The sequence below is a fragment of the Glandiceps talaboti genome, chromosome 12 (genome assembly GCF_964340395.1).
Source record: "Glandiceps talaboti chromosome 12, keGlaTala1.1, whole genome shotgun sequence".
NCBI lineage: Eukaryota > Metazoa > Hemichordata > Enteropneusta > Spengelidae > Glandiceps > Glandiceps talaboti.
In genome coordinates, this window is record NC_135560.1 from 12,594,073 (window position 1) to 12,610,912 (window position 16,840).

General features: G+C 36.1%; 1 protein-coding gene across 1 annotated transcript; it reads left to right on the plus strand.

The window, feature by feature from the left end:
* The first annotated feature begins 1,418 nt into the window (after positions 1–1,418).
* LOC144443366 (uncharacterized) lies at positions 1,419–15,918 on the plus strand. The gene is made up of 6 exons (XM_078132832.1): positions 1,419–1,701; positions 4,500–4,574; positions 6,824–6,952; positions 8,418–9,668; positions 11,549–12,860; positions 13,898–15,918. The coding sequence occupies exons 2-6, from the start codon at positions 4,507–4,509 to the stop codon at positions 14,015–14,017; spliced, it is 2,880 nt and encodes a 959-aa protein (XP_077988958.1). The 5' UTR covers positions 1,419–1,701; positions 4,500–4,506; the 3' UTR covers positions 14,018–15,918.
* The last annotated feature ends 922 nt before the right edge of the window (positions 15,919–16,840 follow it).

Here is a 16,840-nt window from a genome sequence, read left to right on the forward strand (position 1 = left end):
AACTTTTTTGAAAAAATTACCAACTACAATTTCTATATATGAAGAAAGAAAATAATAAAAAATAAAAACAATCAGATACATTTGTATATGAACATGAACCAAGGAGTCACCCGTTCCAGAATCTATAATATGAATGAATCGGAACATTACTAATGTAAAAAAAAAAAAGAATCTATGCCAGACAACACTGCAGTAGAGATGTTGGAATTATGGAACTATGAAAAAGAAAAAATGCTTGTTTTAAAGAGCCTGTTATAAGGGAAATGGGAATATAACCATTTCCAAGTCAACAGAGTTCATACTTAGTTTTGCAATGAGTTTTGTTGGCAATGGAAATTTTCTTGTCTGAACGCTATTCAAGGAATGATGTTGTCTCATGTATGACGGCAGAAATGTGAGTATAAGGAAAACATGATTGTTACCAATACAAAATTTTGAAAGCAATATCGTAAAATTTTGCCAGTAGGAACAGCGTTTACAGAAAATAATTGAGATGAGGAAACAACTGTTTCTTACTTGGAAACAGTCAAAGGTATACAAGGGGATTTGCAATAATTTTATTTTATCTTTGTTTCTATTTTTAAACAAAAAAAAATCAAATATAGAAAAAGTGTGGTGTTATTGAAGTTTTTTTGTTTTTTTTTACAAAGTTTTCTTAAATAGTTTGCAAACTGTCTTTATTTCTGTTATTTCTTTTTATGAACAATGAAAAGTTGTTTGCTGGTAATCATTCTTGATGATACGCATGTTTGCTCCAGAGCTTCTCTGCCAGGGATAGTCATATGGGAAAATAAGAATGTAGAAAAAGAAATCTTTCATGGCAATCTCCATGGCAACCAAGTGAAATTAGCACAACGATGCATATGAAGGTTAGTAATCCTTGAGATATGTCACTTAAGGAATTATATTATATATTTTTTATCACCAACTGCTGCTAAATGCCCTACCTTAACCCTAGCCATATCATCCTCAGAATGAGTGGGTGGAGTGACCAGGGAGAAAATACTGTTGACAATTGAAAGTAAATTCATTACCATGCATAGCAAGCTGTCAATTATGATAATGAAGGCAATACAAAAGATTCATGTGAGAATTAATGGCATCTAGCCAATCACCAGGCTCTGTCTTGAAAGTCTCTGATGTCATCCATAAATCAACACATACCTGCTGTAAATACTATAATTGTTGACAAACTATGATGCAGGCAGATGTTCAGACACAACAAGAACAACTGTTCACATGGCAACATGGTTGATGTCTGACAGAAGGCTTGGCCTCATTGGGTAGGTATGTGGTCATGTGATCAACCACACCAAATAAGGTCGTAACTGATGTTTACTAGTAAACAACTTGTTGTCTTTACCCCTGATCCATAGTCACTGAAACCCCGTAGTAAACAGTAAACCACCACACGCCATTTTCTTCCCAAAACGGACCTTTTTGTGCAAAGATTACTGGGGGTACTCCTGCCTTTGTCTTGCCCCTCTCGTTGACTACTTCACGCGTGAAACCCACCCAACATCGGTTTCGGGAAGGTCCTGTGACACCCAATATATTACGCCACAGTGTAAGGCCCTTGTGTGTTACAGATTGGCGATTCGACAGTGTGGCATAACATAATTTTTTGTTCGTCACCTTGAATGGCCGACCAGCCAGCGCCAAAGGTCATCCATAGGAAATAAAAGTTGACTGACCGGGACGGTAAGTCTTGCTTCCTTAATTTGTTTAGGCGGCTAAATAATGAAGAAATGTGGTCTTTCATGTTCATTGTTAAAATTTCATGGTTAGCGATGGTTTTACCAATAGAACTTGCAAAACTCGCGCCATTCGCCGGCGAGACAAGCTCAGTACGAGGTGAACTACGTAATGGTATATCCCAACAAATGGTGGGAAGAATTTCATACTATATCGTGAAACTTTTGGTGCTAACTGGCACGTACTCCTCCCAAAAATACTTAGATTTTGGAATGAAGTAGTTAATGAAAGTAATTTATCGATGAATGGAATTGTAAATTTGATTATTCCTGAGATTCAGTTACATTTTGGCAGTTGTATGACCTAATTGTTGATCACGTGTAGATTCTCATTACCGAAGTATCATTTTCCGCGCAACTTGCCGGTTCACACTTCTTGTGAGATTAATTTATTTTAGGTGTTAAATTTATTTGAAAATGACAAAAGTGCATCCCTACAATTAATCGAAACCCTGTTTACTTCTATGGGGCCAATTTCATAATTTCGACTCGCTAGCTATACGAGAAACATGTACGACAGAGATAGCGTAATTTTAGGAAGTCCCAGGCCTCCCTTTCATTCATCACATGCAAAATTCTTCATTGGCAAATCAGAGTTCCCCATTTTTTACGCTTCGGCCCCAGTTCATCCCCACAAACGAGTATGTTCAGAGGCTGCTAGTAATTGAGGGGCTTCCAAATCTGTATTTAGATATGTAATTGTTGTGATATTTACTGGTTTGAAAGTCGACCTCAAGTATTGAGTCAGGAACTCTGTGTGTACGTACCTATGACATGCAAAGAAACTACAAAAGTACTTACGTCAGTAGTTTCATTTTGAATATAAAAAAAAGAAGACCCAACTACACTTTTGTTTATATTGGAGGTGTAAATCTTAGAAATTGTAATATTGATAAGTAAATTTGCCTGAAGGGGAAACAATGCTGTGTGTGCTACTTCAGAGTCAATTTGAATAAAATATATAGTATAATGTACAACTTCCTTGTTTATGAATTTTGTACTTGTGGATGTGTCAACAATTAGCTTGTACAGAGATGTGTATGCTAGTTTTTAAGTAAAGGTAATTTACTAGTCATTTTGGAAATCACAATTTATTTCTGATTCACATGAACTCTAAAGTTTTCTGTTCTTGTATTCTAAGTAGGTGGGTTTGTAGGGCTTCATCTAATTTAAGATTACATCATTTAAATATTGATCATAATGTCTGGTATGCTACTCAAAAAAGTGCTTCTCCAGTGTTTAAGAATTGTGGTAGTGAGCAGTATATTTGATTGTTTCAAAGTAGATTTGCTATGTTGGCCTGACTCTATGGTCTCATGTCTATTTTGTTGGAGATATGAGCATCCAAAATCTGCATTTTCATAATTCCATATAATTTGTACATAACAGTGGTATACCTCGAGACCATCCCATTAATTGTGACATCAAAATAAAATAGAAGGTGATATGTGTTTAGTGCTGCAGATCACGTCAGTGTTTCTATTAGCATTATCATTTATTTGTCAACATGTTTTGATCACTTGTTCAAATTGATGACCCCTTTTTTGCATATCATGAATAAATGGCAATGTAAAAGTGTCAATAAAAACTGATTTATTGTGATATAATGCAACATGTAAATAGAAATTTGTAATATGTTTGTAAACAAAAACCTAGCTTTGTCTGTATTTAGAAGGTTGGTAAAATATGCACAGGTCTGTATTTTATTATGTCTGCCTGCCAACCTTGTCCATCATGGTGTAACATGTCTTTTACGTGGCAAGACATCACTGTATCAACCAATCACAAACAAGCATTCTGAATTGATAACCCATATGCCTTATATGGGCACGATAAATAAAGCAGCCAATAGAAAGCCAGTGGTGTGCTTATCACCGCCAGACAATAACAATCTTCCCATCATGCCACAGGACATGTTTGTTATTATAATGAGCATAAGGCGTAACCTGTCTTTTGTGTCACAGGCTGTATCCTTGGTGATGTCATCAATTATATATGCCATTGTTTTCCTTGGTGGGTAACTATAACAATAAACATAAGAAAGGCATCTGTGCACTTTTGTACCTTGTTATTATCGAGAAAAAATATTAATTGGGAATTCCTGTATTTACAGTGGTGTTCCTATTAAAGGAATAAAAATGTTGTATTGCAAGTTCACTGTCTAAATTAGTTCAACTTGAAAATCAAGTACTGCGGTAATATCAAAGTTATGAAGTTCTGGGTATGGTGAAAGTTTTCTGTGAAATCACAGAATACAATGTTTGTATCTATTGGTCTGTGTTGTGCCAAAAGTGAAGAGTGAAAATAAGTCAAAATAAACAACTCTGGTGCAAAACTGAATTGAGTCTACTAGTATCCAGTAGAAATGAACAAAATGTAAAATTTACAAAAAATATTCCATTGGCCAAGGCTAATCCCCGTAATTTCATATTTTGTTGTGTTTTGACACAACTGAAGAATTGCTGACCTAACCTAAGTTTGGAATTGAAGAAGAAAATATAGACAAAGTAAAGATAGTTTTGTTCCTAATAGTAACCCATCTCCAAAAACAAAGAACACAGGAGACAGATATTGTGTGTTAGTGTTAGGCTGGGATCTGTGCTAATTGCTGGTTATGTGTCACAGTGTGTCCAGTAATCTTAAGTTTCAGTATTGATTGCAAATTGTAATCTAAAGTAATATCGAAATATTCAACCTCTATCATACAAAAAACAACAACCAACAAATCATCTTTTTATCTTTTAGGTTTATCATGTCAGAAGAAAGGGTGACCCGAAGTGGAAGGTCGTATCCACCGTCACCAAGTAAATCAATAGAACGGTAAGTACCAAAGAATTTGGTGATTTCCACATCAGTCTTGTACCTGGTACGAGAAGGGTTAACACCCTGCTCTTTTGTATGGGTGATGCTGTGACATTAAGAAATTAAATTGTGGTCTTTTGGTACCATGAGACAGTTTTGATACCATTACAAAGTGTAATGTTCATTTTATGCAGAGGGTACTGAAAAGTCATAAAGATAGCTTCGTTATCAATGCTCAGGGTGAATTTTATCAAAATCTCAAAATCATAATCTTGGATATCGCGAGACAAAATAAATTATATGTAGGTTTCAGCGATAGTGTGTTCGCTATAAGAAGAGGTTGAGTCAGTCTACCTCGGTCAATCTCCAGTTTATATACCAAGGGTCCCTACCAAAATATGTTGAAACAAGGAAATGATGTAAAATCCTACATGATTTCTAACCCCCACCCCCATATATATCTTAATAACAGATTACAAACATTGAAAAAATGCTGTGAAACACTATCTTTCTTCAGAATCTATATAAATGTTCATTGGTAATATATACATATATATACATATATATAAACTTGCTGGCATTTTAGAGTTATGAAATCCTAAGACAAGTCAAGGTATTAATATAATTCATAAGTGCATCCTATATACAGGATATTGATTTGCATAAAGTAATGTTGTCATTCTTCAATATCTTGTAGCTATAACCATTACTTGTCCATGAGTATTACTTACCTGATGTAGGATGTTCACTTTAATCAAATTTGCATTTATACTGTTATTGTCGTGCAAGTATTCTGAAACCAATAAGCCTGACTTCAAGTCACAGATTCTCGATTCAGAGATTGGTTTGGTATAAATGCTTCATGAAGCAGATAAGCTCATGCTGTTGATATGTTTACACAGATGATTCTCCCTGCAAATCTGTTACATACTATAATAATAATATTAAAAAAATTATCATCCCAAACTCAAAAACAGTGAATTTGAATATTTGTTTTTGCTAATGAACCCATGTAACCGGAATGGTGGAAACCAAATGAAATTGTCATAGTCCGCCGCCCCCATATCATAATTTTGTTCGGAACAGTCAACCTTGGTAAAGCTGAACTCCAGTAGCTTTTACGTAGTCTATATCACTTTTAACCAAAAACACTGCTGAAATTCTGTGAGCGCATAGAGCCCTTAGTTACTGAGTGAATCTGGTAAAATTAATCCAAAATACCCCACAGCTTTTTCGGGAACGTGACTGAAATGCCTTTTAAGCATAGGTACACTGTGATCTAACAGATGTGTGCTACAACAAACATATTATGAATATATTAATTGAAAGATGTTCCAAAAAGACAAGGGAATTAAGTGTATAAATCTTTTTATTTGATTTCAATGGTTAGATTTAACTTGGCATTCAAATTTTCATCTAACTTGTTCTCTCTCCCCAAATTTGAGTACAAAGGGATTTATGTTCTGTTTGGAAAGGAAGGCAAGCAAACATTAGGTTATATCTAAATATAGAACTGTGCCTGGACTATTTATTGGTTCCAGATGATAGTACTCCACCTACTAGTCACGTCAGGTCAAACTATGTGATCCTTTTGAGCAAGTCAAACATGTCATTGATCCAGTGAATGCATGCATTGTGTTTCCAGAAATGAAGTGTAAGAAACTTGACAGAAAACAAGAGTTGGTTTTATAAATAGGAGGAAAACTTTTAGTGTAGTTTATTTAGAAGACAGGCAAAAGCATGTATATACAAATAAATATTATTTCTAGTTGACAGCAGTACAGGTAAAATGATAATTGATGACATTACATGTATGTGTGGATCAAAAAATTGGTTTTCTTGCATAGCAAAGGATAGAGGTTACGGATAACTCCAAATTTTGATGGGTCACAATAAATTGCTCCATCAGATGGGTTTAGAGGGTATACTGCTTGACAGGTCCAAAGATTGCAACATCTAGTACAAATCTGACCCCATTCATTCATTCATTCATTCATTCATTCATTCATTCATTCATTCATTCATTCATTCATTCATTCATTGAAATGGTCCTAGCAAGTATGGCTTTTGCTTATATTTTGAATCAACAATAAATGAGTATTCAGAATGATTTATTACGAAAACTTGAAAAGCTATCTTTTGGTAATTGGGTTGGGTGAAAATCTGCATATCACTATATCAAACTCTGAGCAGCTGACTGTTTTCACACCAGATCTACATGTAATTGCCATATGTACTTATGTTTATGTAATTTATTCATGTTTCAGACGGTCGTCGACTGATTCCTCCTCTAGTGAAAGAGTTACTCGTAGTGGGAAAAGACTTCGAACTTCAGATTCAGAAGATGAAATCCCAGGATCTCCCAGAAAATCTAACCCACCTTCTCCTACCAAAAAGTAAGTGGTACTAATATGTGTTTGATCTGAGTTTGTGGTTGTGATATTTGAACAGTTTCACAGTATTTTTTTGGCTTTGTTGATTTGACAAAGTTATACAAATACTGAGATTAGATCAGCAATTAATATAATGAAACTTGGAAGGAGATGTTACAACCAAATTCTTGAAATATATATCACATGTTTTGTTGAGCGCGAATATATATAACATGATTGGTGGTACATGTATAGTGAAGTTTATGTTAAACTCTTGGTTTGTTGTGTGGTGGTGGTTTGCATGGGTGAGGGGGTGGGAATTTGATGATGTGGACCAGTTATTTGCAAATCTTCTGGAATATTTAAATATGTTTTAGTTGATTTTTGCAAGTCATCTCTGAAAAATAAATATTTACCTGTGTTTTAACTAAAGATGAAAGATTGAGGCCTGATTATGGATAGACAAGATAAAGGTTTACCGTTAAATCTACACTAGATTATTGAAAATAATGTTTCCTATCATCATAAAATCTGTTCAGTGTCAAACACAGTTTAATTTTGTGACAATTCTGTAGTTGGAACAACGATCATTATTAATTAAAATTTTCTTTCTACCAGTCCGATATTTGTTTGCACAGCCAAAAAATTGCTATTTGATCAACTTGTCCAAGTTGAAATGACAAAAAGGGTTATACCACTAGAGGGCATAACAAATGAATGCAGGGTAGCCATCGTGTTTAGACTTGTACACAGGACTAGTCGTGATTGTTTATAAATTCCAAGTTGCCTAAGCTGGCACCCAGGAAGTCTGTAAAATAACAGACATCATCAGTTTATTTGTGTGGTGACACATTTTGTACTGTCATAGTAAAAGCACTGTTGAAATAGTCAAGATGACCTTGACCTTCAAGGTCAAATCTCCAAGTCTAATGAATTGATATATTGCAGACAGAATTGATATATCTCAGACAGAAGCTATGCGACATAGCAGTATTATTTACTTTGATATATACCCATATGTACGGTAAAGCAGTAAATTACAGTATGGGTTTGATTTTGATCTAGAGATAATGGGTCTAATGAATAGAGTCGTTCAAGTGTTGAGAAGTAGGCTGCTATTCATGTTGAATGAGTAATCTAGTCAAAATCCCAGTTGACTGCCTTGATTACACCTTGATTGATATAGATCAGGAAATATTCTGTAACAAAGGATATCAAGGCAAGATATACGTGTGTAAGTAGGTCACCATCTGACATTATATCTAACTCTATGTGTTATGACATAGAACAAAACATCACAAGTTCTAATAAATGGTAAAATATGTGAAGAATGATCACTAGATGTGATGCACTGCTATATCTGTGATCTAATTTTTAATGGCCTCAACCATGACCAAATATTACATTGGACCTATACCTTGAAGTAGAGAGACTTGGTTTGTAGTGAAGTTTTAACAGGCATAATAATCTCTATTTTCTTGGTTCATAGGATGAAGATAGAATTCAGTGATCCAGCTCGTAGTAATAAACGATTCCGATCGGAACAAGAGGATCAATCTGGCAGCTCACAGGAACTATCTCCAATTAAGGAAAATAATCACGACGGAGACCGCAAAGTTGTCACCTCTGCTGAAGAAGGAGACTTTGTTGCTGATGACAGTGATCCAGAAGTGTCATTCAAAGAAAGCAGCTTTAGGGGAGAAGAGGATGCCATGGAGGAGGAACAAGCAGATAACCATGGCAACAATGAAGATGAGACTACAGTTTCCATGGTTGCAAAAGATGACGAGGATAACAAACAGGTTACTTCAGAGCAGGGTGATGAGAAGAGTGTACATGAACAAGGGAATGAACTTGTCGGATCTGAACAGGATACGGAAGAGGAAACGCTTGACCAAGGAAATAAACAGGATACAGATGATACCTCAGAAAAGACAGAAAATGTGGAAAAAGCAGAAAATGATATGACTGAACCACAGGAGCAAAGGGAACAAAGTGTTGTTGATGAAAAGGATGCTAAGGGAGAGACAAGTGTTGATGATGTAACACCAAAGGAATCAGGTGATCCAGATAGTATAGAAAATACTGAGGAAATAAAGGATAGTAAAGATAAAACCGTTGTAGAGGATGGTAGTGAAAAGTCAGAAACAGAGAGAACTGTAGAATCAGACACAGATGTGAAATCTGATACCAAAGACTCTACCAATGTGATAGAAAGTGTAGATATAGAAGATGAAACTACAGATAAATCAAATACTGAAATATCAGAGGACCAAAAAGAGGAAACAACGGAAGCCAAAAGTAAGGAGGAGGAGGATGATAAAGATGATGATGTTGATGATGATAAAGATAAAGATAAGTCAGATGATGTTGAAAAGATGGAGGTTGACCAGCCACAAAATGTAACTGTGAAGGATTCCGAGGATGTAGTCACAAAGGATTCTGAGGATGTAGTCACAAAGGATTCTGAGGATGTAGTCACAAAGGATTCTGAGGATGTTGTCACAAAGGAGTCCCAGGATGTAGTCACGAAGGAGTCCCAGGATGTAGTCACAAAGGAGTCCCAGGATGTAGTCACGAAGGAGTCCCAGGATGTAGTCATGAAGGAGTCCCAGGATGTAGTTGTGACTAAAGCTGACAGTGAGAGTGGAGATAAAGATAAAGATGTGCCAAGCGATAAAAGTGATGAAATCTCAAAGAAAGATGCTGATAATGCAGAGGAAGAGGAGAGACTACAAAAGTAAGCATTGTTATGTTTTGTTTCTCTCAGGGGTTTCTTGTGTGGGGTTCCAGGGAAGCGAATTAGGCAATGCGTTGGTGCATGTGTTTCTCTTATTAACACATTTAAATACATGGGTGGGTGTGGATTTAGAGATGATTAGGGTGGGGTTGAACATCCCTGTTATTACAAAAGGTCTCTGTGGAATGTTACAATGCTATCCAGTGTTAATCTTAATGCTATGAAATACAGCAGCAGATGAGTGTTTTTGTTCAGGGCAGGAAGCAGGTAATCTGCCTGACTTACGAGTTACCCTGGTTTTTTACCACCATATTACCGGTACCTCCTTTTCTGTTACCGAGGTTACCCATCCATAGCAAAAACACTGCAGATAATAAGTATTCATTGGTAAGGCTTAGAAAAAAAAAAAGGCAAGCACTGAAAGAAAAAATATTTAAAAATGAAAATATGAAGCTAATGTTTTATAATAAAAGTGATTTGATAATGATGATGTCAGAATTAGACTGTAATTATGTTTTCAATGCCAAAATCAAGTAATCAAATCGGTTTGGAAACCAAAGTACGAATAAGAAGTGTTAAGAATATTGTACATTTATGTGACAGCATACATGTACAATTAATTGAGAGAAGGGTGGGTCATAATTATTGCTGCATTACAAACTATATCTAAGGACCATTTAATGGTATAGTAGGAAAATCTACATGAGTTCCTCATATTTTATTTGCATTGCGAACCAAAATGATTGAATGTAAGGGGAAACAGTAAATTTTATGGTTCTAGAAACACTGTCACTTGTAATTAATTGCTTATTTTAAAATATGAGAGTGTGAACTAAAACTATTAGGGAATGTGAAGTGTTAACTAAAACTATGAGAGAATGTGAAGGGCCTAGTAATTGGAAGTAAAGTAAATATATGTAGTATTTGTGCATGTAATGTCATGTATTGTTGACATTTCTTATATTGGTTGCCATTTCAAATGTAAAAGTTTGGCAGTATTTAGAGATATATGAGTAAAATATATACTTTTGTACTTGTGAATGTTGATAAATCAGATCATCTGTCTTGTACAGGTGAACAAAGAAAGGTTATGGTTAAATTATGATAATTATATGCGTAAACTGTATATCTTACATGTACATTTATTAAAGGAGCAGGTAATGAAACTGCTGCATGTGTTCTTTCTGTTACTTGTGAGACAGGAAAGTAATTATTAGTCACTCAAATCTAGTACATGTATTTAAAACAAGTGTCATGATCTATGAATATACATATACTCGACTCAAGCATTTAGGGATAATCTGTCCATTAAAAAATAATCACATTGACCTTGCCTTCCCTTCATGTACATAGTCAAATGCCAAGATCAACTGTTTGAGTTTCACAGATGAATCACACAGGATTATGATTCAGGCATGATGTTTATGTTCTGAGAGTGAATTTGTAAAGAGTGTGTGGTGTCCTTGACCCAGGGTCCCTGCAAGATGACTCCTAAAGTCAAGTCTTGTGATCTGTGTGGTCTTGTTAGTGTGTAAATATCTAGTGGGATAATTGGATGGGTAGATAATTATAGCATTTAGTAAGATATGACTGTTAAATATGTGATTATTCATTTAGCTGATGTTGTTGTTGTTAATTAATCTAGAGAATTTTACCCATAGATTAATGTACATGTAGGGTTTACTAGGGGAGTACATGTATGCAGGTCAAGTCTATGGATACCTCAGACTTGTGTAGGCTTCTGTGGAAACTATATTTTAACCTGATTGCTGAGAGTCTAAAATCTCAAAAGAAAACTACACACATTGTACATTGTACTACATTTGGAGATTGTGTTACAGTGCATGTGTATTTACCACAGTGTATTCTTTGTTGTCCAGGTTGAAAGAGGAAAGAGCCAACTTGTCATCACCAGATGATGTCATCGTCCTGTCAGATGATTCATCTGGTCCTATGGTTAACGGTATGGATGTCGATTCAGACTGTTCCTCACCTACTTTCCAGAACGGACTTAAGAAACTAACCCAGGATGAAGTGACAGAGAGAGATAAGTTAATACGTAGATTGCAAGAGGAACTTAGGAACGAAGAAGCCAAGTTGCTGCTCTTGAAGAAGCTACGACAAAGTCAGCTGCAACCAGTTCAGGTGAAAGATCAGAATGCAGCCCAGGGTGGAGTGCCGGGTAAGCTGCCAATACCACGCAATCCAAATGCCCAACCTCCACCTCTTGTCCGTGGTGGACAGCAAATGCTGAAATCGCAACAGCAGGTGATGATGCCTCCACTTGTAAGAGGAAATCAGATACAGAGTATACGAACACAAGCTTCACAGCAGGGTCCCCCACCCCTGATGCTGGGGCCACGTAGTGGGGTACACATACAGTCACAAATGGTTAGACCACCTATCGTCAGGGTTGGAAGTGGAAGTAATTTAGTGGCATACAGCACAACCCCAACAACTTACACGGTGCAACAGGTTGTCCAAAGCCAACCACAACAAGTCAAGGTGGCAATGCCTAGTAACACAGTGTCTGCCATGGCTGCAGAGTCACCAGCAAGTAGACAGGCTGCCGCTAAATTAGCATTGAGAAAGCAGCTCGAAAAGACACTGTTACAGATCCCACCTCCCAAACCTCCACCCCCAGAGATGCATTTCTTGCCAAGTGCTGCTAATAATGAGTTTATATATCTAGTGGGTCTTGAAGAGGTCGTGAATAGAATCACTGAGGAACTGAGTAGAGAGAAGAAAGACAAAATGGCCAGGTTCATAGAACCGTTTTCTTGTTCTCAGTGTAAATCTGACTTCACAACTGTCTGGAAGAGAGATCCAAAGAAAGCCAATGCTGTCATGTGTGAAACTTGTGTTGTAACCAACCAAAAGAAGGCGCTGAAAGCAGAACACACAAACCGTCTAAAAACTGCGTTTGTCAAAGCTCTACAACAGGAACAAGAAATTGAACAGAGGATGAGTCAGTCTGTGTCTACTGCAGTGACGGCCAACGGAACTCAAGCCCACACATCGCATCACAGAGAACAGCTGCAGAAAGTACAGCAGGAGCAACTCAGACAGCATCACCAGCTACTACAAGCACACCAACAACAAATGCAACGCCATCATGTCCGACCTGTCTATGGCCAGATTCCGCAGGCTCATATAACACCTACTATAACATATGCTTATCATGTTCCACAGGTTGGTAACATTTCTAATACATTCTCATGAGTATGTAGCGCAGTAAACACATACCTGTATCATATATAGCTGTTATTTTATATACTAACTGTATTTGTATAGTGTCTGAATATAATTTCAACTCCTACAGAAACATACCGTGTTCGGATTCAGTACTATTTTGGCAGATGCTGTCCGATTAAATCTCATGTTTCCTAAGATAACACACTTGTGATAAATTGTTTTAGAGATCTACTGTTTATCACGTAATTGTTAGGAATTGTAGATAAAACAAAGACATGAAAGGAACGACAGCAAAGATTTGAGGGGGAGAATACATTGTTTACTGATGATAGGGCTCAGAATTAACAGTAGTCCCGTGTCCACAGACTACCATTTCTTGTCATGGGGCTACCATAATTTGCAGCTGGTAGCCCACTCAGGCTACCACTGATTATATGATTGAAAGGATGGAAGATTTACGGACATGAAAGTATTTTAATATAAACACATATTTCCAATAGAGGAACTCTGTTTTTCAGTTCAGGAATATAGGACTATTGGTCACCATCTTCGGCAACAACTTTCTGAAATTGGTAACTTACTGGGACAATAAAGAAAAATGTTAATTTTTGAACCCTGGATGAAATTATTTATTGTTTCCAGAGTATTAGTCAGTCTGTTTCATATGTACACATATGAAATAATTGTCTCAAGTGCTATACAGTATTGATTCAGTTCTTGACTGTAGTGGGATGTATTAGCATTTTGATGGCCTGGATCGGTTCTTAGAGGGGCATAACTCCTGTGTTAAAATAGGAAATATGTCCGTCTTGTTCTGGGCCAGTGATTTGTCATACAAAACAGGGTTTGTGAAGATTGAAGTAGGAAATGCCAGTTATTTATTAAAACGTTGGCCTTTAAAGACCCCCCAAGTTATGGGCCTTGTAAAGTAGAGTGTCTAGAAGTTGAACATGGTTGATTTCTATGCCCAAAAGAAGACATTTGTGATCTAGATTGATCAACTAATTTTATATGTTATCATTTGTATGTTTCAGTTGATGACCAAACCACAGGTGATAACGACACTAGCTCAACCCAGTGATAGACAACGAGAGTATTTGTTAGATATGATACCTTCAAGATCAATGGCACAGACAGTCACCTGGAAACAGTAGTAATGCTATATATGTTAATGCCAGATTGGATTTCAAATTTATTGCTGGAGTTTGGGACGAAACAACAAAGAAAACTTAGGAAATATTGCAAGTTGGGAGTTTTTGCAGCACTTATTGCAACAAAGCATTGCTGTGATGTTGTCAAATGCTTAGCGGCAATAAACATCTTCATATGTTTCTGCAATATTTTTTGGACAAACTTATCCACTGAGGGCAGTGTAAGATACTTAGGGACAAGATAGGATGCTTGAACTCAAAGACTGAAGGACAAGATAAGATGTTTGAACTCAAAGACTGACGGACGAGATAGGATTTGAACTCAAGACTGAAGGACAAGATAGGATGACAAAGGTCGTGTATGTTGCGGAGTTATAGTGGACTTACAAATGTTAGACCTTGAGTGAGGCCTGGTGCAATGACATTTTTTTCATGACTTTATACCTAACCTAATACCTCAAATACACTGCTCAAAATGACCAGCTCTAAAAGAAGTACACTACTTGTAATATTTTACGATGGCACTTGGACAAAAAATGATAAGGAACAATATATCTGTGTCAACATAACTCCTCCAGTGGAAATGTGTACCCATCTGAAAATGAACGGAAGGGTAGAAAAATGAAGAATTCTTCAGGAAAGTTGGAGGTCATACTTCGGCGAGCGTTTTATCGTCGGGTTTCAGTATCTATCAATTTTAGCTGTGCTGTACAGAGAAGGATCGTTTATGAGATGTGTTACATGCTTCTATTTGTTTGAGTTGCTGAGCACGAGATGAAGTCCACCTTACTAACATTTTCCGCTTTGACAATGATATGAAAAATTAACCGTAGATAAATAAAACGATAAATAGTTCCCATCTTGGCCAATGTTATCCACACTAACATAACGATTGAACTGGTTCAGGTCAAAGTTCAAATATTTTCAGTAATATTAGAGTTACAGGATGAAAATTACACAAAAAGAAATTATTGAAACTCCTAATATTCTTTTTGATTTTGCTGCAGAAAGTTGTAGTTATTACTTTGGTTTAGTCTTTCTTTATTTTGATCTCCTGGCCAAGAACAGGTTAGATAGAGTAGCGTAGCTTATTTTTGATTCCTAGTCGAAGACAGAGTTAATACTAAAGAGAAACTATTTTATATGTCAATCATGTTACTTTTCCAGTAACAGTGTTCTTGTTACGGCACTGGGAAAGCAAGAGAAATGTATTAAGTGTTATTACTAAGAGATAGAAGTGTATAGATATTTGGGGTTGCCGTCGACTGCGATATTATAAATAGCGTTGCGTTTTAGAGATCCAACCAGCAACGAGACATGTACAGTATTTATTTATTTGTTCCAAATGAAACGACAGTCAAAAGCAAGCAAACTGGACAGGGGATAACACTTTACTGCATGATGTGGTCGCACTCGTCCCTCTGTTGTGTGTTGTTAGGTAACTTTCTCAACGTTTAAAAAGGATAAAATTTCTTCTTTTTTTTTCTCTCCCCCGTTTAATAACACTTTGTATTAAAAGTCACAGCAAAAACAAGTCCTGTATCAAGTTTCTAATGTTCAGCATTGTTTGTTGGTCACGCCTAACTGCTGCCACATGTGTCACATGATTGAATACGCTTCAATATATTAAAATGTGTGTTGCTGTATATTTGTATTTTGCTAAGAGCTAAAAAAATAATGAAATTGGATGACTTGTACGATTGGTTCCAATTCAGAAGGCAGTCTAATGTATGTCAAATTAACAAAAAAAAATTTCCAAAAATAAGACATTGCGTTCTGTCGAATAATATAATACAGAATACTGCGATGTTCTGCCCACTTTTCTTTGTTGTTTACCTTTAATTTATAAGGATGTTACTAAAAAAAGCCCCCAAATTGTATTCAAAATATTTAATTTTTTTCTGTATGTAGTCAAATATTAAAAAAAATATTCTTTAAACATAGTCATCAGAGTTGTTTCTGTTTTATATGTGGTCTGTAAAATGTGATGTGTCAGAGAAACCCCTACTTCTACAGAGAAGGCTCATGAGGGTAAAGTGACACAACATATCGTAACAGTGCTGCATTTTGTATGCTGTGTGATTGACAGAAATCATGGGTTGTGACAGATGTTTTGATAGTAAACTTTGTTTGGTTGGCCAAATTGATTGTATCAAACTAAATTCATCATTGCTTGTGTATGTGTTGTCCATTACAGTGCTATCAATGTGAAATTTTGTTTCGTTGGAGAAAAGATAACTAAACCGTTGGTACTCCTGAACTTAAGACTATCCTCAACTACCATACAAAGGGGGGTTAGCCCCCATCTTTCACTTGGAGAAATCTTTGTGAAATATTTCAACAGCTATACCAGGAAAATACTATGCCTGTAGGTTTCTATAGGCATATGGACAAACAGTTTATTCCATGGAGATTATTGCATATTTATTGAATAGGCATTCACCTCAGCTCAATACAATCCCATCTCCCTTGTCCCAGCCAGTGAGATACATGTACTATATTAGTAATGGCTGATAGCAATATCACGACACACACATAGAATATCATACCCCTTAAACTATGTTAGAAAACGAAAAACATTTTTTGGTATGAACGGTGTCACATTGCATAAGGTTCTATTCAGATTTATGCTTGTTAATCTAACACACATTTTAGATAGTATCTCGTAGCGAAATTTCAGAGGAAATTTAAAATTCTATAATTTAAATTGAAAGACAAATAGCTGTTAGTGTTAGCACAGAAGTTTAGGCCTAACAAAAAAAATTGTGTGGTTCCGATTACACTCAATTTTAGAACAGATGGGGTACCGTACAGATTTTTTATTTT